This window comes from Bidens hawaiensis, unplaced genomic scaffold, assembly GCF_021521415.1.
Source record: "Bidens hawaiensis isolate Kalapana, Puna unplaced genomic scaffold, B.hawaiensis_p1.1 tig00003237_1, whole genome shotgun sequence".
Taxonomy (NCBI): Eukaryota; Viridiplantae; Streptophyta; class Magnoliopsida; order Asterales; family Asteraceae; genus Bidens; species Bidens hawaiensis.
The window spans coordinates 1,140,295-1,164,941 of NW_027491176.1; the positions used below are offsets into that span (position 1 = coordinate 1,140,295).

The following is a 24,647-nucleotide window of genomic DNA, read 5'->3' on the forward strand; positions in this document are numbered from 1 at the left end:
AATCATCTTTTGTATAAGTTGTAGAAGATCATCAAATGCCACATTACTAAGCCCGTGAAGGTTCTTGAACAAAAGAAGACTAACAATGGAAGATAACTTCGAAAAACTTTTACACCCGGGGTACAACTCTTCCTTTCCATCTTCTACCAGTTTATAGAACTTATTGGCATCTTTATTTAAACCTTCTTGTACCAAACCTGTTTCATTAGCTCTAAGCCTATCATGCAATAATTCATCAAAGTTGTCATGCACACCATCCCCATTATCATCAATACCAGCATTAAATCTTGTTTGTGATTGGTTTTCTCCATGAAAACCCTATACATAGTAATCTTCTACAAATCCGTGTCCTTTTAAATGATCAAATACTTCATCTCTTCGATACCAATAACGGTTTTTACATCGTTTGCAAGGACAACAAATCTGAGATCCTTTTGCTACTTTAGAAAATGAAGCATTAAGGAAATCAATAACTCCGGCTTCAAATTCAGGTAATTGTCTAGGCATATACATCCATTCTCTAGCATTCTTCATGTCTCTCATATCTGAGTTTAATAAAAACAAGGAGGTTAAAATTCAAAATGATTAGTATAAAGATGAATCATCATAAAATATGTTAAACTGACCGATAACATATTACAATGGCCGTTTGACCTGCTATGGAACCTTAAATTGAATTGATCAATCATAAGCTAAAATAACTAAAGTGTGTAATTAAGATGCCACCATTAACGTGTTGTATAAAAAAACATTATTAGAATTCAAAAGTAGAGAACCAAACACTACCATACTGATTATTAATTTCAGAATGCAACTAGAAAATAATCCGATTCACATACAAAAACAATTAACTAAACTACTAAATGCTATGTTTAAGGTAATTAAAATTCAAATGGCGAGATTCAGCTATTACCATCAGAAAACTTAACTAGACGACATAGATACATGATGGTGAATCCTTAAATTTGCAACAAGATATTTGATTGAATTCAAACAAACTCAGTGACCAAACAGCAAAATTAACATTAAATTACACTAATTTTTGTACAAATTAACATCAAATTAAAACAGAATTGAGTACCGGTGTTACCTCAGCAATTACTTGGGCAAGAAATTATTAACAAAGATGTTCTTCAATGCTCTCAATACATGATGAATTGTGAAAGATATGAAGATGGAAGGTGGTTGAAGACATGGCGGGATGTGGGAGAAACACCCGCCATCTTTTAGATACGGTTAAATTTGGAATTGATAAATGAACGGAGCAATGATGTGTTTGATTAGTAATTAATAAAACTAACTGATAGAAAATCTTGGTATTGAATTTGATGGGTTCATTAGTTTATCCCAATTTATATATGTTGGTCAGGAATGAGAAACAAAGTTTCATATGGCATATTGGTTTTGCATTCTGTCTATTAAACCTGAAGTCTTAAGTTCAAATCTTGTTAGCTTGTATATTTTTTTTTCTTTTTGAAGTATTTCTCCTTTCATTTTAACCACAGGATATGATTTCTAGGGGTTAAGATAAACTACTTTTTTTACTAAGTATTAAAAAGAAATAATACTAGTTGCTAAAATTTCAAGAGGAGGGTGTTATTGTCTTTTGGATGGTTATGCAGAAGATTGTAAAAACAATTTTCAGCTAACTGGTCGATTTCAAATATAACTTAAAATGCTGAAACACTCTTGTTAACACTTAAAACTACAAACAATTAACATATTCAAACCTATAAATATATATACATTAACATGAAAACAAACGGGTCAATATTAGTTAACGGGCCAAAACTGTCATTTTTAGTTTACTGGTTAAATTCTAACATTTAAGTAGATACTAGTTAACAGGTAAATCTCTAATAAAGCAGAAATTACTCAAACGCCCCTCGTAACATTTAGAACTACAAATGGTTAAAAATTTAAACTCTTAAAGGTAAATTAACATAAAAACAAGCAGGTTAGTATTAGTTAACAGGCCAAAATTGTTATAACCCATGTACTGACAGAAGTCATATATGCAATAACACCCTTTTAGTCAACAACACCCTTATTTCTTTTTAGACCTCTTGTAACTGAGATGCTTTTTCTTTCTTTCTTTTCTTTTTTTTTTCTTTAAGTTTTTAACTTGCATCTTATATCACAATATTAGTATTACTGAAAGATGCAAAGCCATTGATTTTTTTCATGGTAAATGTCAACCCACGTATAGTTAAAATGTCAAAATTTTCGGGCTTCACAGTAGGCTAAAAAAGGTCAACATTGACTAAAAGTTCTAACTAAATGTCTACGTTATTCTGTAACAGTTAGATGATCACTTTTTTTTTGTTCGTATACTATTTATTTAAGCACATTATTTTAAGTGACCTTTTAAACTGCAACTGTTGGGGAGTTCGAACATAATTTTACATTAACGCATCAAACTGAATATAAACATATACTAATGAGCATCAAACTAATTTTAAGATTGGTGTAATTGGCGTACAAATTAGGTTTCGATGACTGAGGATCATAAAGTTTGGCAGGTTTCTATTGCAGTCGTAGGGTGTGAAATGGTCGCTGTTATATGCTATTGAAATAATAGATATTTACAAAAATACACAAGTCTGGTCTTGCGGTGTAATTGTTTGTTTATTGTTGGTACAAGTTTGTTTGTAAGCAGACCGACTTTTTCTGCCTTTAGTGTCTTTACTTTTATCTCTTTATATTTTTATATGTAACTCACGTATATCTTCCACTATTTTTTTCTATCTATTTACTTATTTAGTTTTTACATGATTTGAAATAAAACGTCATTTTTTGTCACTTTTCAATGAATTATATATGTAGCCTTCAAAAATATGAGTTGTATCTAAGTTTTAACACGCAACCTTTTTAACAAAAGTTCCAAAATTCAATAAAATTTGCAACCTCTCATGAAAAAGTTGCAATTTATAATGAAATACGCAACTTTTTCATAAAAAGGTTGCAAATGTGGTTTAATTATGCAACCTTTTATGAAAAAAATTGCATTAGGTCTTCTAATGCAACCTTTATGTTCAATGAAGTTGCATTAGAGTCAAATGCAACTAATTTGAAAAAAGTTTCTATCAAAAAGTTGCATTAGGCCTATTTTCTAGTAGTGAATGTAATAACCTGTCATGCTCAAGCCTTTATTTGTTTGATCACCAAATATAAAATAAAGCAAATAACAAGCGTTGAGGTTCTTGACACTGTGAGTCTTTATGCGGCTTAATCATCTGGGTATTCATATGCATGAATATTTCATTCGCTCTTAGAGCAAATCTAAAGTCATTAAACTTGATCACTGCCATACCTCGTACAATCTAAATTACTGACTTGATCAAAATTTGCTGTTAGTCATACATTTTTTCCTCCCTTGCGCGCGTCTCAATACCATTAAGAAACGGACCCCAGGGTATACAGTGTATGTAAGCCGACAGATGGACTCGTGCATACTCACTCATAGTAAAGAGAAATCAATGCATTGCTCATAAATTTCTATAAAATTCAAATTTTGATCAGCAATATAATGGTTTAAGTCAAGTTGGGGTGATATGGCAAAAATCAAATTAGACTTGAACCGAGATTAGAGGCTAATAGTTTCTTATATTCTGTGCTCTAATTGAACCATTAATCATATCACAAAAACGCTTGAAAGGTTGTTATAAGATTTAAGTGGACAACAATATCAATGACCGACTTAACGCCAGACACAATATCGCTGAAATATAAAACTGCGATGGAAGGACAATTTGGTCAATATGATTTTCTACTCAAACTCACCAAAAACCCAAAAATATGTTCTACTTTTGAAAAATCATACAAAAACACAAAAATATTTTTTCTGCTTTACATTTCAATTTTCGGATATTTTTCTTGTAAATATTTTTTCTTTAAATAAAATTCAAACTACTAAAAAGATTTTGCTTTTTTCATTTACATATTATTCATTTATTTTTAAGTTAAGTGTTTTTAAGCGTAAAACATGTTAAGGTATTCGATCATCGAGATATAGGTTCTCGTTGATTTATTAAAGTTAATTCAATTAGTATCAATATTTATTTATTTGTTTATATAATTTAATGGATTTATTTAATTTAAAATTACATAAAGTAATTCATTTAATGTGATTCGTTAAAGATAACGAATTAAGGCCATTTATAACGAATTGAGCTCTAATTCGTTATTTTTTAATTCGCTTCCGCCACATTGTAACGAATGGCTTCTAATTCGTTAAGATTTTAACGAATTATTTGTAATTCGTTATGCCACATGTTTATTTAAGTTAACGAATCATCTGATTCGTTTATCAAAATTCAAACGAATCATATGATTCGTTACATTGAAAACTGTGCCATGTCAGAATATATAGGGATTCGTAAAGGCGATTCGTTTCCATTATACACTTTCTTCTTCCCTTCCCTACTGTTACTCTGGAAAAATTTTCCAAAAATTCCTGATCATCGTTATCTCGTGTTTTGGTTATATATTCGTATTCCTAAGGTAAATACGATCATAACGTGATATTTTACATCATATTTGATGGATGTTTGAAGGATTAATTGTTTGATCTTGTTATCGGGTTTTATGTGTGTTATAAACCCTTAATTTAATATATTTGTATCACGATTTGGTACATATGTTCAATACACACACATTAGCGATGTGTTTCTGAGATCCTTTTGATCTTCTGTTCGGTTATACAACGTTGATTATGGTGGAATTGATTTCAGAATTGCATTTTTGACTTTTGATATTCTTGGTGATTTTGACCTTGAGCAGATTAGTCAAAAATTGAGCTTAAGGGTCGTTCGTAAGTGTGTAACAAATTGGAACTAATTTGTGTTCAATTCGTTATACAAATCACACGAATCAGGATAACGAATCTTACTTTATAACGAATCAAATTTCCATTCTTTATTTATAACGAATTAGACTATAATTATTAACCTTTATTCTTGATTCGTTAGACCTAATTCATTAATTGTTTACTTGATAGCGAAGAAGCTGGTTCGCTATAACGAATTACCATTCGTTATAACGAATCAGAATATTTAACGAATGACATATTTAATTTATTTTAAAATTAAAAGGCTTATAAATTAGTTTAATTTTAATCTTTTAATTATATGTAAATTATATGATCATTTTTTTATTCATTATCACTAATACTTGATTTTATGTTATCAGTCACGGCTGATAATGTAGATCACAATCCTCCCGCTGTTGCACCACAACAACAACAACATGCACAGGATATTCATTTACTTCCGTATACCCAATGACACAATGTTTGTGCCTTTGTCGGTATGAGTTTTGCTGACGAGGATGTATTTGGAAAGATGTTGGCATTCATACGTCGCTCACGCATTCATTATGCTGTCACTGCGAATCCAGATGTTCGTTTAAGCATCGTTCGTCAATTCTGGAATATTGCTCGTTATGTGGAAGCAGAGAACCACATTGCTGCTGAGTTTAATGCGAGACCAGTTATAGTATCCATTGAGACTGTTCGAAGGGTGTTGAGGTTCGATGACACTGTTGATGACCCGATCGAGTACCACAAAGAGCTGATCAAAGGGTTGTTTGAACGGGTATTTTATTTTGGTAATCTTGATGAGTCCATGTGTAACAAGGCATACGTGTGTCCTGCATACAAGTATTTACTACACGTTCTTATACACTGCCTTGGTGGACGGATGGGTGGGTTTGACGAATGCCGTATCATGCTTCAATCGACCTTTATTGTGTTAGTGTTGAATAAGCCTTTCAATTTCTCTGAAATAATCTTTGATCATCTCAAAGAAAATTGTCTTACTGTGAAACGACGCACAAAGTTCTTAATGTATCCTCGATTCATTCAACTGTTTGTTTAAGATGCAATCTGTGATCTAGTGATCAATCCAACTCAAGTTGAGGATAAATTTACGTTGGATCACATGAAAGCGGATACTATGAGAAGGATGAAGCAGTACCGTCAAGATCCTCATCCAAGATTCAAAAGATTGATTGGTCATCTGGTTAATCCTGATTATGAATGTCCTCCCAATGATCGCTGGATCCACGATGACTCGGATTCTGAGTGTGAGGAAGGATCAGGTGGGAACGATGGCGATGATAATGATGATAATGGTGGTGGTGATGGTGGTAATCCAGCTCAACAGAACCATGTTGAGGATGAGGCAGCTGTTGTCGAAGCTGCTGAACGTAAGAGAAAAGGCAAGGAGTTAGCTAGTGAAGGGTCGTCCAAATGACGTGTGTCGGATGGTGCTGGCATTTCATTAGGAGTTCAACCTCCAAGGTCGTCGATTCCTCAAAGACCGGCGGTTCCGCTTACTACTAGCGCCCCGGAACTTACATTGACGACTACGTTCACCTATTATACTAGGCTTGGTATGATTCCTCAATCTGTTTTATCTACTCTGCCAAGACCTTCGACTGCTACTTCGGTGGTCTCTCCTACACCGATGACGATTCCTCCACCACCGATGGATTTTTCATATCTGAGGCTTAACCGACCTCAAGGTCCTGTTCAACCAATCCCTTATTCGTTTCTTTCAATGTCTTATGATCAACAAATGAATATGGTTTTGAGTTTACTCCATTTGTATGAAAATCAAATGTATGCTGACCGAATGACTCAAGAACGTATGTTGGAGAACCAAAAGAAGCTGGTGAGTTATCTATCCTTCTGCCAAAAGAAGACCAAAGCCCCCCGTGAGATTGTTGAGTCTCAGGGGGTGAAAATAAAATAACAAGAGGATCTTATCTTGCAACTAACATGCAAGGACGATGAACTTAAGAAGCAATTATCTGCTTTCCCGAATCACCAACTGCACTTGTACCAGCACCAGTAGACGAACCGTGAGTTTGTTTAGGCTCACTTCCTCCAGTACGAAGCATCTGGATCTTCATCATCAGTTTTAAGCTTCTTAAGTTCATCGTCCTTGCATGTTAGCTGCAAGAGAAGATCCTCTTTTTCTTTTATTTTCACCCCCTGAGACTTAACAACCTCACGGAGGGCTTTGGTCTCCTTTTGGCAGAAGGATACATAACTCACCAGCTTCTTTTGGTTCTCCAACATACGTTCTTGAGTCATTCGGTCAGCAGACATTTGATTTTCATACAATTGGAGTAAACTCAAAACCATATTCATTTGTTGATCATAAGACATTGAAAGAAACGAATAAGGGATTGGTTGAACATGACCTTGAGGTTGGTTAAGCCTCAGATATGAAAAATCAATCGGTAGTGGAGGAATCGTCATCGGTGTAGGAGAGACCACAGAAGTAGCAGTCGTAGGTCTTGGCATAGTAGATAGAATAGATTGAGGAATCATACTAAGCCTAGTATAATAGGTGAGCGTAGTCGTCAATATAAGTTATGGGCGCTAGTAGTAAGCGGCACCACCGGTCTTTGAGGAATCGACGACCTTGGAGGTTGAACTCCAAATGAAATGCCAGCACCAGCCGACACACGTCATTTGGACGACCCTTCACCAGCTAACTCATTGCCTTTTCTCTTACGTTCAGCAGCTTCGACAACAGCTGCCTCAGCCTCAACATGGTTCTATTGAGCTGGATTACCACCATCATTATCATCATTATCATCACCATCGTTCCCACCTGATCCTTCCTCACGCTCAGAATCCGAGTCATCGTGGATCCAGCGATCATTGGGAGGACATTCATAATCAGGATTAACCAGATGACCAATCAATCTTTTGAATCTTGGATGAGGATCTTAACGGTACTGCTTCATCCTTCTCATAGTATCCGCTTTCATGTGATCCAACGTAAATTTATCCTCAACTTGAGTTGGATCGATTACCAGATCACCGATTGCATCTTAAACAAACAGTTGAATGAATCGAGGATACATTAAGAACTTTGTGCGTCGTTTCACAGTAAGACAATTTTCTTTGAGATGATCAAAGATTATTTCAGAGAAATTGAAAGGCTTATTCAACACTAACACAATAAAGGTCGATTGAAGCATGATATGGCATTCGTCAAACCCTCCCTTCCGTCCAACAAGGCAGTGTATAAGAATGTGTAGTAAATACTTGTATGCAGGGCACACGTATGCCTTGTTATACATGGACTCATCAAGATTACCAGAATAAAATACCCGTCCAAATAACCCTTTGATCAGCTTTGTGGTACTCGCTCGGGTCATCAACAGTGTCATCGAACCTCAGCACCCTTCGAACAGTCTCAATGGATACTATAACTGGTCTCGCATTAACCTCAGCAGCAATGTGGTTCTCTGCTTCCACATAACGAGCAGTATTCCAGAATTGACGAACGATGCTGAAACGAACATCTGGATTCGCAGTGACAGCATAATGAATGCGTGAGCGACGTGTGAATTCCAACATCTCTCCAAATACATCCTCATCAGCAAAATTCATACCGACAAAGGCACAAACGTTGTGTTCTTTGGCATACGGAAGTTAAGGAATCTCCTGTGCCTCTTGTTGTTGTTGTGGTGCAGCAGTGTGAGGATCCTAATCCACATTATCAGCCATGAATAATAACATAAAATCAAGTATTAGTGATAATGAATAAAAAAAATGATCATATAATTTACATATAATTAAAAGATTATACTTAAACTAATTTATAAGCCTTTTAATTTTAAAGTAAATTAAATATGTCATTCGTTCTGATCCGTTATAACGAATGGTAATTCGTTATAGCGAACCAGCTACTTCGCTATCAAGGAAACAATTAACGAATTAGGTCTAACGAATCAAGAAGAAAGGTTAACAAATTATAGTCTAATTTGTTATAAATAACGAATGGAAATTTGATTCGTTATAAAGTAAGATTCGTTATCCTGATTCGTGTGATTTGTATAAAGAATTGGACACGAATTAGTTCCAATTCGTTACACACTAACGAACGGCCCTTAAGCTTAAGTTTTGACAAATCTAGTCAAGGTCAAAATCACCAAGAATATCAAAAGTCAAAAATGCAATTATGAAATCAATTCAACCATAATCAACGTTGTATAACCGAACTATAGATCACAAGGATCTCGGAAACACATCGCTAATGTGTGTATTGAACTTATGTACCAAATCGCGATACAAATCTTTTAAACTAAGGGTTTATAAAATGCATAAAACCCGATGACAAAATCAAAAAATTAGCCCTTTCAAACATTCATCAAATATGACGTAAAACATCACGTTATGATCGTATTTACCTTAGGAATACGAATATATAACCAAAACACGAGATAACGATGATCGGAAATTTTTGGAAAATTTTGCCAGAGTAACAGTAGGGAAGGGAAGAAGAAAGTGTATAATGGAAACGAATCACCTTCACGAATCCCTATATAGTCTCACATGGCACAGTTTTCAATGTAACGAATTATCTTATTCATTTGAATTTTGAAATAACGAATCAGGTGATTCGTTAACTTAAATAAACACGTGGAATAACGAATTATAAATAATTCATTTTGCCAAAACGAACTACCTCTTTCCAAGGAGATACTTTAAGGAGTACACGATAGCCAACATTGAACTCGAGAGGTTTACGGCTCTTATCGGCGTAGCTCTTTTGACGGCTACGAGCGGCAAGAATATTTTGACGAATAAGAGCGATTAGATCGGAAGTCTCTTTAACAAGCTCGGGACTGGTGAGTTGTGATTCACCAGTCTTATTCCAACTAATCGGGGAACGACAATTTCGACCGTAGAGAGCTTTAAAGGGTGCCATACCAGTACTAGTGTGAAAGCTATTATTGTAGGAAAACTCTACAAGTGGTAAGTGAGTATCCCAATTTCAACCAAAATCTAGTATGCAAGAGCGGAGCATATCTTCGAGAGTTTGAATTGTTCTCTTAGATTGACCATCGGTTTGCGGGTGATAAGCGGTGCTTAGATCAATACGGGTACCCAAGGCGGTTTGCAACGATTTCCAAAAATGAGAGGTAAACCGACCATCACTATCGGAAATAATTGTCAAAGGCATTCCATGGTGGCAAATGATGTTCTTGACATAGAGTCGGGATAATTCGCATACGGAGGATTTTTCAAGGAACTGTATGAAATGAGCTGACTTGGTCAAACGATCGATAATCACCCAAATACTATCATTGCGGCTTTGAGTAGTGGGGAGTTTGGTAACGAAATCCATGGCTATGCCTTCCCATTTCCAAACGGGGATCGGAGGTTGCTCGAGCAAACCAAACGATTTTTGATGCTTGGCTTTAACCTTAGAGCAGGTGAGGCATTTAGATACATACACCGCAATATCTTTCTTCATTCCCAACCACCAAAACATGGCACGAAGATCGGCATACATTTTATCCGCACCGGGATGAATAGAGTATCGTGACTTATGAGCTTCATCGAGGATGAACATGCGAATATCATCACGGTCGGGAACTCATAAATGGTCCAAATAATATAGTAAACCATTACGTTTGGTTTCAAGTTGGAGTTTAGTGCCACACGACATCTCGTCGTGTAAGTTACCCTCGGTGACGGAGACGTGTTGTGCGTCGAAGATGCGTGTTTGGAGGTCAGATTGGATGGTGACACAATGGAGCAAGACGGATTTAACATGACTCTTACGACTAAGGGAATCGGCCACGACATTCTCTTTCCCCGGGTGGTAGCGAATCTCACAATCATAATCACTTAACAATTCGGCCCATCGTCTTTGTCTCATATTGAGGTCCTTTTGGCCGAAAATGTTTTGTAAACTTTTATGGTCGGTGAAGACCAAACATTTCGTGCAGTAAAGGTAGTGTCTCCAAATTTTCAAGGCAAACACGACCGCACCAAGTTCGAGGTCGTGCGTCGTGTGATTTTTCTCGTGCACCTTGAGCTGACGCGAAGCGTAAGCAATGACCTTGTCTTGTTGTATAAGAACACAACCAAGACCTTGAATAGAAGCGTCACAAAAGACAACAAAATCGTCGTCGCCCTCGGGAAGAGCAAGGATTGGAGCATTGCAAAGCATGTCCTTAAGAGTTTGAAACGCTTCCTCTTGATCAGAACGCCATTCGTAAACTTTCCCTTTGTGGGTTAGTGTGGTAAGGGGTGAAGCAATCATCGAAAAGTTGCGGATAAAATAACGGTAATACCCCGCTAAACCAAGAAATGAACGAACCTCCGTTGGAGAGGACGGGGTCGCCCAATTTTTAACAGCCTCAATTTTAGCTGGATCAACGTGAATACCCTGGTCGTTAACGATGTGGCCCAAGAATTGAACTTGCTTTAGCCAGAATTCGCATTTGGAGAACTTAGCATAAAGTTGTTCCTTTCATAACAAGTCGAGAATGGCGCGAAAATGGTCTTTGTGCTCGGTCTGGATTTAGAGTATATCAAGATATCGTCGATGAAAACAATCATGAACTTATCGAGGTAGGGTTTACAAATGTGATTCATAAGATCCATGAAAACGGCAGGAGCATTAGTTAAACCAAAAGGCATAATTCGGAATTCAAAGTGGCCATAACGAGTACGGAAGGCGGTCTTGGGTATGTCATCTTCGTGGACACGGAGTTGGTGATATCCTGAAGGGAGATCAATCTTAGAGAAACATGCGGCTCCTTGGAGTTGATCGAAGAGGTCATCAATACGCGGAAGGGGATAACGGTTCTTGATAGTAAGCTTGTTGAGCTCACGATAATTGATACACATACGAAGAGTACTGTCCTTCTTCTTAACAAACAAGACGGGTGCGCTCCATAGAGACGAACTTGGGCAAATAAAACCTTTTTCTATGAGTTCTTGGATTTGGTTAGAGAGTTCTTGCATCTCGAAAGGTGCAATGCGGTAAGGTGTTTTGGCTACGGGGTTTGCTCTGGGTACAAGATCAATACGGAACTCCACTTGACGAATGGGAGGGAGTCCGGAAACGTCATCAGGAAAGACTTCGGGGAAATCGCGGACAATCGGGATGTCGGAAAGCATCTTTTCTTCATCGGATTTTATGGTGACATGAGCTAAAAAGGCGACATAATTCTTGCGTAAGTAACGTTGGGCTTCAAGACACGACATGAGGTTTAGCTTTGAGAAGGGTCCTTCACCGCGGACGTTTAGAATCACGCCTCCATCGATAGGGATTCGAATGATTTTCTCGAAACACAAAATTTCGGCACGGTGGAGAGAGAGCCAATCCATACCAATGATAACGTCGAAGCTACCCATTTGCATAGGGATAAGGTTGATGGAGAACTTTTGCCCATTGAGAGTAATCGTGCAATTTCGAATGATGGAGTCAATAGTGATCGAACTACCATTTGCAATCTCTAGTGTGAAGGGCTTAGATAGTATTCAAAATCAAAGGAAATAAAGCTTCTATTGGCTCCCGAATAAAATAATACTGAAGCATGGTACTTGTTAACTAGGAATGTACCGTTCACCACATCATTCGAGTTTCGGGCTTGATGAGCATTGATGGTGAAAGCTTAGCCTTGAGTTCTTTGAGGTGCTTGGATTTGAGAAGTTGAAGCTTGAGAGGTTGGAGCTTGATAGGCTTGCATGACCATGGGTTGAGCTTTAAGAGTTGGAGGAGCCATGAGTTGGGTACTTGGGGTTGATAAGCTTGGGAGGTGTAGTAAGGTTGTGGTGCAACATAGGCTTGGTGAACTTGGGCGAGTCAAGGACACGCGTTGCGAAGGTGATTTGGGTCACCGCAATTGCAGCAAGCCCTAGCGGGGTTAATGGTTGGAGCATGAGGGATGGCTCAGTTGGGTTGGTTTGATGGTGCGAACCGCGGTGGAGCGGATTGCACACGGGGTGCTTCTCGACAATATTGGGTAAGGTGGCCGAATCGGTGGCAATTGGTGCACACCCGACATGTGGCTTGGGTCGGGTGGTGGCGTTGGCAAGTGTTTCAAAACGGGTGTGGGCCGGTGTAGAGCTTTTTGCTTGGAGGGGCTTGTTGGGCTTGCGGTTGGGCTAACACATAATTTTGGGAGTTGGGTTTTCTCTTGTTGTTGCGGTAGTGGGATGAGTTGTTGTGGTTGTTATTCTTGGAGGACTCGGACTTATAGGATTCGGGCTTAGACTCTTTAGTGGGCTCAGGTGTGGGCTTATCATTGGGCTTCTTAGAATTCTTCCGCGTCAAGGTCCCGGCCTTAACATGGTTCTCGGTGAGGGTACCGGCTAGATTGATGGCATCATGAAGGGTTTGAGGGTCACGACTTAGAATAGAGCGTGGATTTGCATAGGCAAACCCGAGATGTACTTGTCGATTGCACGTTCAAGTGGAGTGACCATGTGGGGAATGAGAAGGCTTAGTTCATGGAAACGATCGTTGTAGACGGTGTCATTTCCACTTTCTTGTTTCAAGTTCCAAAACTCTTCTTCCAACCTCCGAAGCTCATGTTTCGGGCAGAACTTCTTGAGCATGATTTCTTGAGGTCGTCCCATGGCAAGGTCATGGCAACCTCAGCGCCAAGCGTGCGCTTCTCACCGTTCCACCAATTGAGGGCATTCTTCTTAATCATGCTCGAGGCGTAAGTGGTTTTCATGTCCTCGGGACATTCACAATGGAGGAATATGCTCTCCATTTCTTCGAACCATTGGAGGAAAACGGTAGCACCGTCAATACTGAAGTATTCGGGCGGGTTGGCACTCTTGAATTGTTTGAGGGGGTAAGCATTTGTGGATGATGAAGAAGCATTCACAGTTTGCAATTGAGAGATGATCGTTGGGAGGGCATCTACGATGCCCTTAGTAATGCGGGACGACATGTAGCGGCCAGATTTGCCAGTGCGACGACCACGATTGATGAGGCGAGAAGACATACTGCAGGGGTAAAAGGTGTAAAATTCGTAAGACTCGGGTGAATGTTGCAAGTATAAATAATTGATGAAATATAGAAATCGTGCATTGAGGTTGGGATTGTGTTTGAGGTTGAGAATTTCATTACTTACGAGACTTGATTATATAACATTTATCATTTTTAACATTTTGAGAAAAATAGATCCATATAACAACATAACTTGAATTACAATACATGGGTTCATTTGTCGGTTAGGGCTTCATGAACCACCATGGGTCCTTCCAACAAATGAAAAATATCGAACACCAAATAAACAAAAACAATCGAAAATCGAATTTGAGGGGGGTGTTGAGGTAGATGATTGAATAGTTCGGGAACCACCCCATTGAACATACTTCATCCATCCGATCAACAAAACACAATACATAAAAACCGAGTTTAGCCATGAAATCACCGTGAATTCGGTTATAAATTTAAGGATGTGATCGTCACATGACCACGTTGATACAATGAGGGTAGTAGATTCGGGTACGTTTGGTGTGATATGATTTGGCCTATTAAGTTCCACACCCTTACCGAACACTCTAGGAAGGCAACTAGGTCTCGCGGTTGATTGAGATTTATGCACATTGCACTTCCTTAGGCTCGCAAGTCTTGGTGTCAAGGGTTCGGTAAACAAGTGTGTCCCTCTTCCAGTTACTACATATCCGTCCCACGAATCATCCTCAAGGAGAGGGGAGCAAAAAGGTGGGATTTCCTAAGGAATTTCCCGATAAAAAAAAATCGTCCTAGAGTTTAAAAAAAATAATTTTGGAGGGTGAGGCATAAACTCGGATTAAGTGTGTTCTTTTGTGTACAATTGTATATGATGAACAATATAAATATGCTAAGCTATGTACAAAAATATAAACAAGTAGGGTGCACGTATGGGAACACGTATAGGGACCCTAAGCATGCTACTAGGTCGTTACTTCTAACCACCTATCTTATAGCCTTCGGCTCTGATACCAATCTGTCACACCCCAACCAACGGCGGAACATTCCGGGGCGCGACATTGATTGTATCATAGCTTAAAAGACACTAAGTAAAATACATATGTCAATAACTAAATTATTCATTCATATATCAATTTTCAAAAGCACAAACATTGTCTTAACAATAACGTTACAAATCGATAATAAATAATTTAAAACAAGAAAAAGTGTTCTTCAATCATCAAGCAACCTAAGGTCTCATCTACTTCCAATACTTGATTCATCCAATAAAGCTACCTGCGCCATGCGTGAAAATATATATTTTGTAAACATAAAGTTGAGCAAGTAAACCACGATTTTGAGTATATATAATAATAAAATGACAATTCCGTGCGATAATTGTAAATCACTACAACTAGCATACAATAAATAAAAGTTGTCTTTTCACTCGAATCATTTTGATAACGAGCTAATTCGACGGCGTATGATCATACTAATGAGGATGAGGATGAGGATACCAACCAACATAAAGTAAACACATAGTCACATTTGCACATATCAACTAATCGAGCAATTTCAATTACGCATATAGTGGAATCGTAGTGAAAACAATAATTTAATTGTGAACGCATAATGCCCCCAAAACTTAAAATGGTAAAAAAAGGGGGATGTGAATTTACTTACCTTTAATGAGAGAGATAAACGAGGACGAAATAATAGAAGAAATGGATAGGATGGAAAACGATCAAGCTTTCCGAGATTTGCCGACAAATACTCCTAGATGTTAATAACAAGAATTAAATATAATCATAGCAAAAAAACTAATATTTATAACGGGGTCTTGAGATTCGATGGGGTTGTGTGTAACATTAAAATATTACTAGATACATTTTCGTTAGAGTTAAGTGTCATTTTAGTACCTGTGATTTGGCTAAATACGCAACTTAATTACCTATTCTTTATTTTGTGCAAATGGCTACCTCAGTTTAAAAAAACTTGCATTTTTAGTACCTTTTTTCTAACTCCGTCTATTTTTCGTTAAGTCAGGGATAATTTGATAATTCCATTATTTTCTTTGTTTTTTTCTTTTATTTTAAACACTTATATCTTGCAAACCCTAAATCCTCAAATCATAACATCAAAATCCAAATCCTAAATCCCCAAACCCTTTCTCCATATCATCATAGGGTTTGAATTTTTACGACGTTTGGGGATTTAGGATTTGGATTTTGATGTTATGATTTGGGGATTTAGAGCTTACAAGATATAAGCATTTAAAAGAAAGAAAAAAACAAAGAAAATAACGAAGTTACCAAATTATCCCTAAGTTAACGAAAAAAATATACGGGGTTAGAAAAAAAAAGTACTAAAAATGCAAGTTTTTTGAAACTGAGGTAGCCATTTGCACAAAATAAAGAATATGTATTAAAGTTGCGTAGTTGGCCAAACCACAGGTACTAAAATGGCACTTAACTCTTTTCGTTAATTGTTGTTATCCTTATTATTATCAAAAATTTTAATAATAATCATAATTGTGATAATGATAATGATTAATAAATAATAATGGTGGTAATAATAATACATATTAGTTGTAATAATAAAAGTTAACAAAACCGGGTTTTTTTAAATGACAAGAACACGACTTAGGGATGTCGGTTCTTATTTAATGATTTCAAAAGGGGTGTTATTACATAAATATCAAAAGAATACAATAAATATAAAAAACGAATAAAACGGGTCTGCCGGGTTTCGATCCCGCGACCTTACTTTTTGAGACACACACACACACATAACCCACTGGACTGGATAATCTTTTGGTTCATAAACAGTTTTGAAAATATATAAACACTACTCCATAAGAACAAATGAACCCTAAGATTGAATCACGATTTTGGATCCATAATTGCTCAATCCAATAAGGGGCTATTGATCAACGACCATACGCGATTCTATACGTACCTTTTAATTGGATTATAATGTCGGTTAAGATGGTGTAATTGATCAAGCTAGTTGCGGCAAAAAGGGTTTAAATTTGGATGACGGGATGTTAATGATAACTGAAATGGTTTTAGGGGAAAGGGTCGCGCTAGTGAGAGGAGGTTTCTGCAAGGTTAATTGACCTAACACGAAGGGATTATAAAGGATCCCAAATTAGGGTTCGTTCGGGCTTAATAAGGTTAATTGATCACAATACGGACTAATTAACACGCGTTTACTATAATTGAGTGTCGGTTACACGTTTTTCGATGGAATATGCCAATTTCCAAAGTTAATCGATCAACAACGAGCGGGAATTGATGATTTTGAAGATGGTTTGGTCCGTCAAGTCGGGTTTGGGTCCATGGATGGTCTGGTTGGACCGATTAGATGGGTTAGGGGTTAGTTTTGAATAATATACTAATTTATAATATCAGGATTTACATAATGGGTCCCTTGAGTTTATAGGTGGAAACGAAAAAGGGTTGAAGTTAGAGTTTGGGTGAGAATTGCAAATTCTTGAAAGTTTAAATATTAAAATTACAAAAAAAAATACTCAATAAATACGTCGGTGTTATTAAATGACTGACCCGAACCCTTAAACGGGTCGGGTATAATTACAAGAATATAAAAATGAAAACCCGAAATGTTACACACCTCTTGGCTCTCGCCTCTTTATATCTTGGGCCACTAGAAGCATCATAACGGTGAGTCTTTTCATTTTTTCACACAAATCTAGTATATATACCAATTTTGTGTATTTATGCTAAAAAACCATAATGTAGTGTACAACATAACGAGCTTGAGCCGAGATTATCTCTATATGTATGGATGTGTGATGAGGCAAGCTCAATAGCTCATATATAAAATAACAAGCTTGAATCAAGTCGGGCCAGAGCTTAAGCTCAAACTTTAGTAACTTATAAAGTAGGCCATCTGGCGGGTGAGAAGTACCAGACCGCTGGTCGAGGCACGTAATTTTTGGGGCCAAAATTTTTTAATATATATTTTTAAATATATACTTAAAAATATATAACTTATAAAATATGATTGGATCTTTATAATTTTTTAATTATTGGGCTCAGAACTTCTTTTTATCTACAATCCATTTAGGGGTGTTTGGGTGAGCTTCTAAAACTTGATTAATTGTTATTTGTTTGTTGAAAAACAACTTCAAAAGCTTCAAAATGGAGATTTTCAAAAGTTGCTTTTGCTTTTTTAAAAATCAAATAAGCAAAAAAAAAATTAAGCTCCCCCAAACACCCCCTTAAAATCAAATTTAAGTTATTGGGCCCAAATTAAAATTTAAAACTAAAAAAATAAATAAAAAACAAGTACAAAATACCAAATTAGCGGCCGATTGAACTTCCTCTTGAATCCTTTCTTATTTGCGAATGCCAAACAGAACCTGAACATCGACCAACCCACCCGACCAACATTATTGGTTCACGGTTGACCAAGCCAGCCACCAAGGACCAATGCTTGTTTTACTAATGCTAGGAGAGCTTCATAAATCATCGGTTAATCGTTAAATATTACTGTATTTGACTTCTATATTATATATTGTTATGTTTATTGTTATAATATTAAACATCGCTTAAAAGAATTAGCTTATAATATTAAACTGTATTTGGCCTTGACTTTTGTTAATGGTCATTGCAAAACAAACAGAAACAGGAAACTGTCATCGATTTAATTTGAATGTCAGTTTCTTATCTGTGGGAGTTAGACCACTACGAGTTATGCAAGTGCGAAACCCAATATTGGTACCTGGAATTACCTTGACTTCGATAAAACGCCTCCCCAAACTAATAACTTGTAATCTGGTCCCATTGCATAAACCATTCTTCTGATCAATATTCCTTAGTAGCATTATCGGCACACCAACTTGTAGAACCAATCGATGATTAGGCATACCTGAAATCTTTAAACCATTTAAAAAATCCGGTGAGTGTAATGCTGCATCGAAACCTGGACCAACACTTTCAGAGTTGTCTAAACTATCAGAACTGATATTCAACTTCTTCACCAGGAAAAATATTCAAAAATCTGTCATAAATTTCTTCGACAACCTCATTTAAAGGTGCAAGTATGGCCTTTCTTGGAAATATGAAATATCATTACATTTTTCCAATAATGCCGGATAAACAAAATCAATCAAATCAGAAAGAGGATCGTTAGAATCACGAATCAAAAGATCATCCGGTATCTCTATAATGGCGTTACCATAATTGTCACCACCAAGTTTTCCTTCACCGAGCTCCAACAACCATTCAGCAAATCTAATGGTGTCTTCCAAATTTGATGATTGACATCTGATAGTTAACTTCATATTTTTGGTTAACCTAAGAACCTTGCATTTGGTCCAAATGTGGGATGAACTAAGTGAAGCATTAACAAATGTCACTACGTGACCCATTTCGTACCACGGGTAGGATTTGTCTGAAATCACCACCCAAAACAATCACCTTACCACCAGATGGATGTTCACAGTTGCTATGGTTACCATATTTTATAACACCTTTTAAAGTCCTATCCAAGGCTTCAAAGTCATATTTATGTATCATAGGAGCCTCGTCCAAGATAATGAGATCATTTTTGTTGATTAAGTTGCAAATATCTGGATTTTGTTTTATTGAACATTTAGAATCCTTAGTTAGATTTATAGGAATTAAAAATTTAGAGTGAGCGGTTCTACCTCCCTCAAGTAACAAAGATGCTATACCGCTGGAGGCAACGTTTAAAACAATTTTACATTTTGATCTTATGGAAGCCGATAATGTCTTCCATAAAAAGGTTTTTCCCGTCCCTCCATAATTGTAGACAAAAATATCACCCCTCTTTTGATCAACTGCTTCCATTATTTGATTATATACATCTCGCTGCTCATCCGTTAATGAAATAAAAAGACGAAACTCACCAGTCATCACTTCTGTGTCATACGCAAGCTCCTCATTCATAAAACGATTTGTTGATGCCAAAATACTATCATCATCAGGGAAAGGCATTGTAGGAAAACAACGGAGAGTACAATTATTTCTTAGAAGGAAGTTCTCAATTTCAAGTAACGCGAGGTTCTTTAGTTGTGTCTCGGAAAGCAACAAATCTGTAATAATAAATATAAAAGATTTAAATTGACTATTTAAGTTAAGATTTTTATGAATGTGTGAAAGAAGTTCACGCAAAAGAAAATTTTAAAACTAATTTGTACCTGGATTTTTCTGGTCATTTTGTTGTTTGTAAAGAATTCCGTCAATTAAATAATGCCAACATTTTTCCCATACATCGTCCGGTCTAGATAAACTGTATGTGATTAACATTGTAGCAAATAAACTACGTAAATAATAACCACTTACAGTATGACTTGCTTCTTCAATAGCTTCTATATACTCGTTGTCATCGTCTAGAAGCCCTCTTTTATAGCACGCATCCCTGTAAGTAGCATACACTTCACCATCACCAGTACGCATATCTTCAAAACACATAGGGCCTTTAACCTTGTTTAACAAAATTCTTAGATAGTATGCTTCATTGAAAGCCGGAGGGACATGATGAACATGACCAATTGAGAAACCTCGTTTACGTAGGTCCCAAACCCTTTCATCGGGTTTCCAAACAAATTTGTTGGAAACTCAGCATAGGTTAGCGTTCGAGCGATACCATATTGCTGATTACACTCCATCCAAGCAATGAACTTTAAAGAACCAACACTCGATTTGTTTAAAATGTCTTCCACGTCGTCGTCATCGGCGAAAACAACAATTTGTTGTCCAGGGAAATGAAATGGAAGCCGAATCATAGAAGGTACTCTGTAATGGACATCAAAAGCAAAAATTCTCCATGCAGCCTCACATGCAGAAAGATATCTGCAATCATAAAACGCCTTAACTTCGTCGACCACTTCTCCTTGAAGGTCCGTCTTGTCTTGTACAAGTGATATAGTAGCACGATCCGGCCTTTATTAATGTACTTAAACAAATACTTAATCGAACCCTCTTGATTACACCATTCAACATGATATGGGCATGATATTTTTTTAACAATCTGCTGTTATATGGAACAATATGTATGTTGTCTAAATTCACCCCAGACTTGACAACAACATTACCCAAATCTCTTCTTCGGAAAACAGGAAACCCATTCGAATCAATTGACGTCTCATTCTGAAATTTCTTTGGGAATTTTTTAGAACACGAGTTATCGACCATGCATAAGCATTTTGGATTAGCCACACCGCAAGGACCATGCATCATGTGGTCGCTTACAAGAGAATACAACTCTGGATCTTCATTGGGATCTGGAATTTCGGCCGAAATAAATTTGTCTATATTCTTAGGATTATGAATTTTGTGCTCGAAATGCAAAAAAAAGGCAAATATGTGCATGTGGCAATCCGCGTTTCTTAAATTCAATTGTATAAACAACTGCAAATTAACAAATTTTTGTAGATTAGAAAAGTTATTGAATACCAATATTATATATGTTAACAATATAAGTCATATTAACATAATTTTCATAAAATACTTATCATCAACAAATAAAAAGAAACCATTATCGGCTTGTACCTTTCCAAACAGAGCCCTATCCTTCAGGTCTTTCATTAACGAATCAAGCTTCATCTTGAATAACCTACACAGTATATCTAGCCTGTCTTCGGATTTTCGATTTTTGTTTAGTAACAATCGCTTGATTTCTAGCCAGTTTGGGTTGCATGTTATGGTTAGGGGTGTTCAAGAAATCCGAAATCCGAATAAAACCGAAATCTGAACCGAAACCGAAACCCAAATAAACTGATCCGAATTCTTATTCGGATATTCGGATCGGATCAATCCGAATATCCGAATAACTAATTCGGATTCGGATAGGATTCGGATATGGAATTTTAAAAAATTCCGATTGTTCGGATATCCGTTTAATCCGAATAAAAAATATGTTTTTAGTGATATTTTTAGGTTTGGTATATTAATTAGACTATTATTTGAAGTTTAAACTTTAAATTTGTGTTAATAGTAATTCGTATTTTCCGGTTTGTATGTTTATTGTGATTCTAAACTATTAAATGTTATGAACAAAAAAATAGGAAAATTTTTTAGGCTTATTTCTGATTTTTCGGATATTATCCGAATCCGATCCCAATTGAATTCGGATAGATTCGGATCGGATAGGGTCCAAAAATTTTCAAATCCGAATAACCCGAACCGAATAACCCGAATAATCCGTTATCTGATCCGATGAACACCCCTAGTTATGGTGAGAAAGAAATCTGGATAACCAAACCATCTACATATAGTCATTGCATCCAGATAATTCTGCATCATATATCGAGTACCTCCAGTAAATGATGATGGTAAAATGATACGTTGTCCGGCGGTAGAAACATCAGAGGTCCCAGCCGAATGTACGTTTCTTAGGTTCTCATAAGTTTCAGACCTAAGATTTTTTTGTTGTGTGCGGACATAATGCAACCTTTGAGTCTCTATCATTGTATAGGCATCAACAAACAGTTGCTGCATTAGTCTTCCGCCGTTTAAAATCAACGAAAAACCATGTGGCCTATCTTGAAACCGGTATGAAAAGAATTCACGCATTGTGCACTTCTTGCCTTTGCGCTTTGTCGACCCTCGAACTTTACGATGCACTATGTCAATTCTATACCCATCTTCACCATATGGAAAAAATATAGGGTACTGAATAGGAACATAACAAGGGTGCAATTCACTGATACATTGTAAAGCTCCACTTTGAGTTGTAACAATTATATCTCGTTTATCAATTGCTTCACCAATATCACCAACGATTAACGCTGCTACTTCAAATGTTGTTGGCAAGTTGTAAGTCCTTGCATCTATCTGTCATGTTCCAATTATTTTCAACTTTAAATCCATATTTGGATTTTGTTGAAAACAATCCCTTGCCATCCGATAACTTTTAACCAATGGATTTTTAGAATCCAGCATGTCTTTAAGATAATTAATTATCTGGTTATCTAATACTTCAGAATTTGATTCGGTATCCCTAAATAACAAAATAAACATGAGTTAACATATAGATATGGAGAGAAACTTAAGTTGATTTAGTAAGGTATAAAAATTTAGATTTCAATATTTAAAAAATGAGAATACTTACCGAAAAATGGATCGTCTATTTGATATTTTGTTCTCCGTATCGTAAATGTTAGTTGAGAGAAACGTGGGTTTTGACCAGACATAGGAAGAAGACCTCCCAAGGAATGATAATTCTCTCCACCAAGTCTGAAACTGTATGGCGCATTTCCTTTATTAACTGAATTATCCACCTTCCCACCAAGAGACGTAAACAAAAACATGGAATTATATCGCCTGATGTTTTTCAAAAAAAACTTGCGCGTACTATCATGACCAAGGAATAGACTTACGTAACTCAATGGTGCCGACTTCATCTCAGGAAGTTGCGCGTCACCATAACTACAACAAAGTGAGTAAGTTGTAATCCCATTGTTTGTTTTTTCTCTTTTGCTCTCAGCTTCCCATAATAATGCATTGCGCATTCCACACATGAATTTTTTATCACCATGATCTAAATACGCTGTAAAAAAAAAAAGAAAAATTGTCTAAAAAACACCGACTTAAAAAACACCAACAATCATATAGATTATTAATTTTATGCATACATATAGATATCCCTTGGTAAACATTGCCATCATCGGCTGGTGCGTCATTCGCTTCAAATTGATCTAAGTTTGGCATACGTATGGGTTCATTTATATGAACATTTTTGTGAGATGTTCGCTGCGTTGATGACGATTCAACACTAAATGTATTAAAAGTGGCCGAACAACCAGGGGTTGATATATTTGAAGAAGAGCTAAAATTTTGCCTCGTAATATCAGACAATAGCATCAACTGATAAGTGGATGAGACATTGACACCTATAAACAAAAAGTAATTTAATTTTATAAAACAAATAAAATCATTGATGACTATTATAAACCAATTTTTTAATACAATACCGTTGGAGCTGGTATTTAGTTGTATTACCTGAATATAATTCGTTGTCGTTAGGTATTTTGAGTATTAGCCTTCTTTTGTCTTTCGTGTAATGAAATTATCTCAAGCGTTTTGTTATCTGATAACGGACCTTGTAATGTGCGGGTAGAAGAAACTACAAAATTTGTAAATAATTACAACTTAACTATAAATGTAATCATTTAATTACGAAAACATAAAATTACTAAAAACGAGGATGTACATTAAATAAGTAAAATTTAACTAACCTAAACTACTTTGACCGGTGGAGTTATATGTGGATAACAATGCCGATTCTTGATAGTATGGCCCAATTTGTGAAGTAGTTGCATTAGTTAATGTTATCGTCTTATTTGAACTCCTAACATCAGTAGCTGCCAAAAATAAGTAATTAGAAAAGTTATTTGTGTATGTATAAGTTAAAACTAAATTATATTAATATATATTGTAAAAATATATATCGTTTTTGACATTATTTTTTTATTCTAGTGTTGAATATTATTAATCATTAATTACTACTTAAGGAAATTGTTTTTAACAATCTAAATTTCAAAGAAATATATTCTATTAGTATAATCATAAAAGATACTTACCGTTTGATGTAGAACCTCTATTTGGGTTATTTCTTTTATTTCTCCTTTGGGCGATAACCATCTTTCTATGTCTTCGATTGTCAGCGGCAATTGCTTCTTTGGTATGTATGGTCTATTATTTTTTTAAAACAGAACAAATATTAAAAAAAATTATAACATATCAAATAAAGTATGTATAAAAGTACTATATCCAAATGAGTAAATGATTGGAAATAAGTAACATGTGCTATTTGAGTTGGTACATATGGAACCTTCTTGATTGGTTGGATTGTGATTCTCTTTTCCGAAGTGTGATTAAGTAACATTAGTTGATGTGATTTGACAGCAAACTATAAATA

At 36.2% G+C, this 24,647-nt stretch overlaps 1 protein-coding gene across 1 annotated transcript; it reads right to left on the reverse strand.

Annotated features, from left to right (window-relative positions):
* Positions 1 to 8,455: 8,455 nt before the first annotated feature.
* On the reverse strand, positions 8,456 to 24,370 carry LOC143622616 (uncharacterized). The gene is made up of 13 exons (XM_077093711.1): positions 24,310 to 24,370; positions 23,965 to 24,090; positions 23,362 to 23,619; positions 23,107 to 23,276; positions 22,835 to 23,007; positions 22,646 to 22,727; positions 21,990 to 22,561; positions 20,296 to 20,668; positions 19,924 to 20,209; positions 19,181 to 19,818; positions 18,853 to 19,065; positions 18,493 to 18,732; positions 8,456 to 8,509 (listed from the first exon to the last, which is right to left on the reverse strand). The coding sequence occupies exons 1-13, from the start codon at positions 24,368 to 24,370 to the stop codon at positions 8,456 to 8,458; spliced, it is 3,246 nt and encodes a 1,081-aa protein (XP_076949826.1).
* Positions 24,371 to 24,647: the final 277 nt, after the last annotated feature.

Bases quoted from the DNA above. Each gene is read 5' to 3' on its own strand.
- LOC143622616 (XM_077093711.1), bottom strand. From the start codon at position 24,370: ATGGTTATCGCCCAAAGGAGAAATAAAAGAAATAACCCAAATAGAGGT. The intron at 22,728-22,834 runs GTATTCTCATTT...TTTGTTATTTAG, and splicing joins GACGATCCATTTTTCGGTAA to GGATACCGAATCAAATTCTG. The intron at 19,819-19,923 runs GTACAAATTAGT...TTATTATTACAG, and splicing joins AAATGACCAGAAAAATCCAG to ATTTGTTGCTTTCCGAGACA.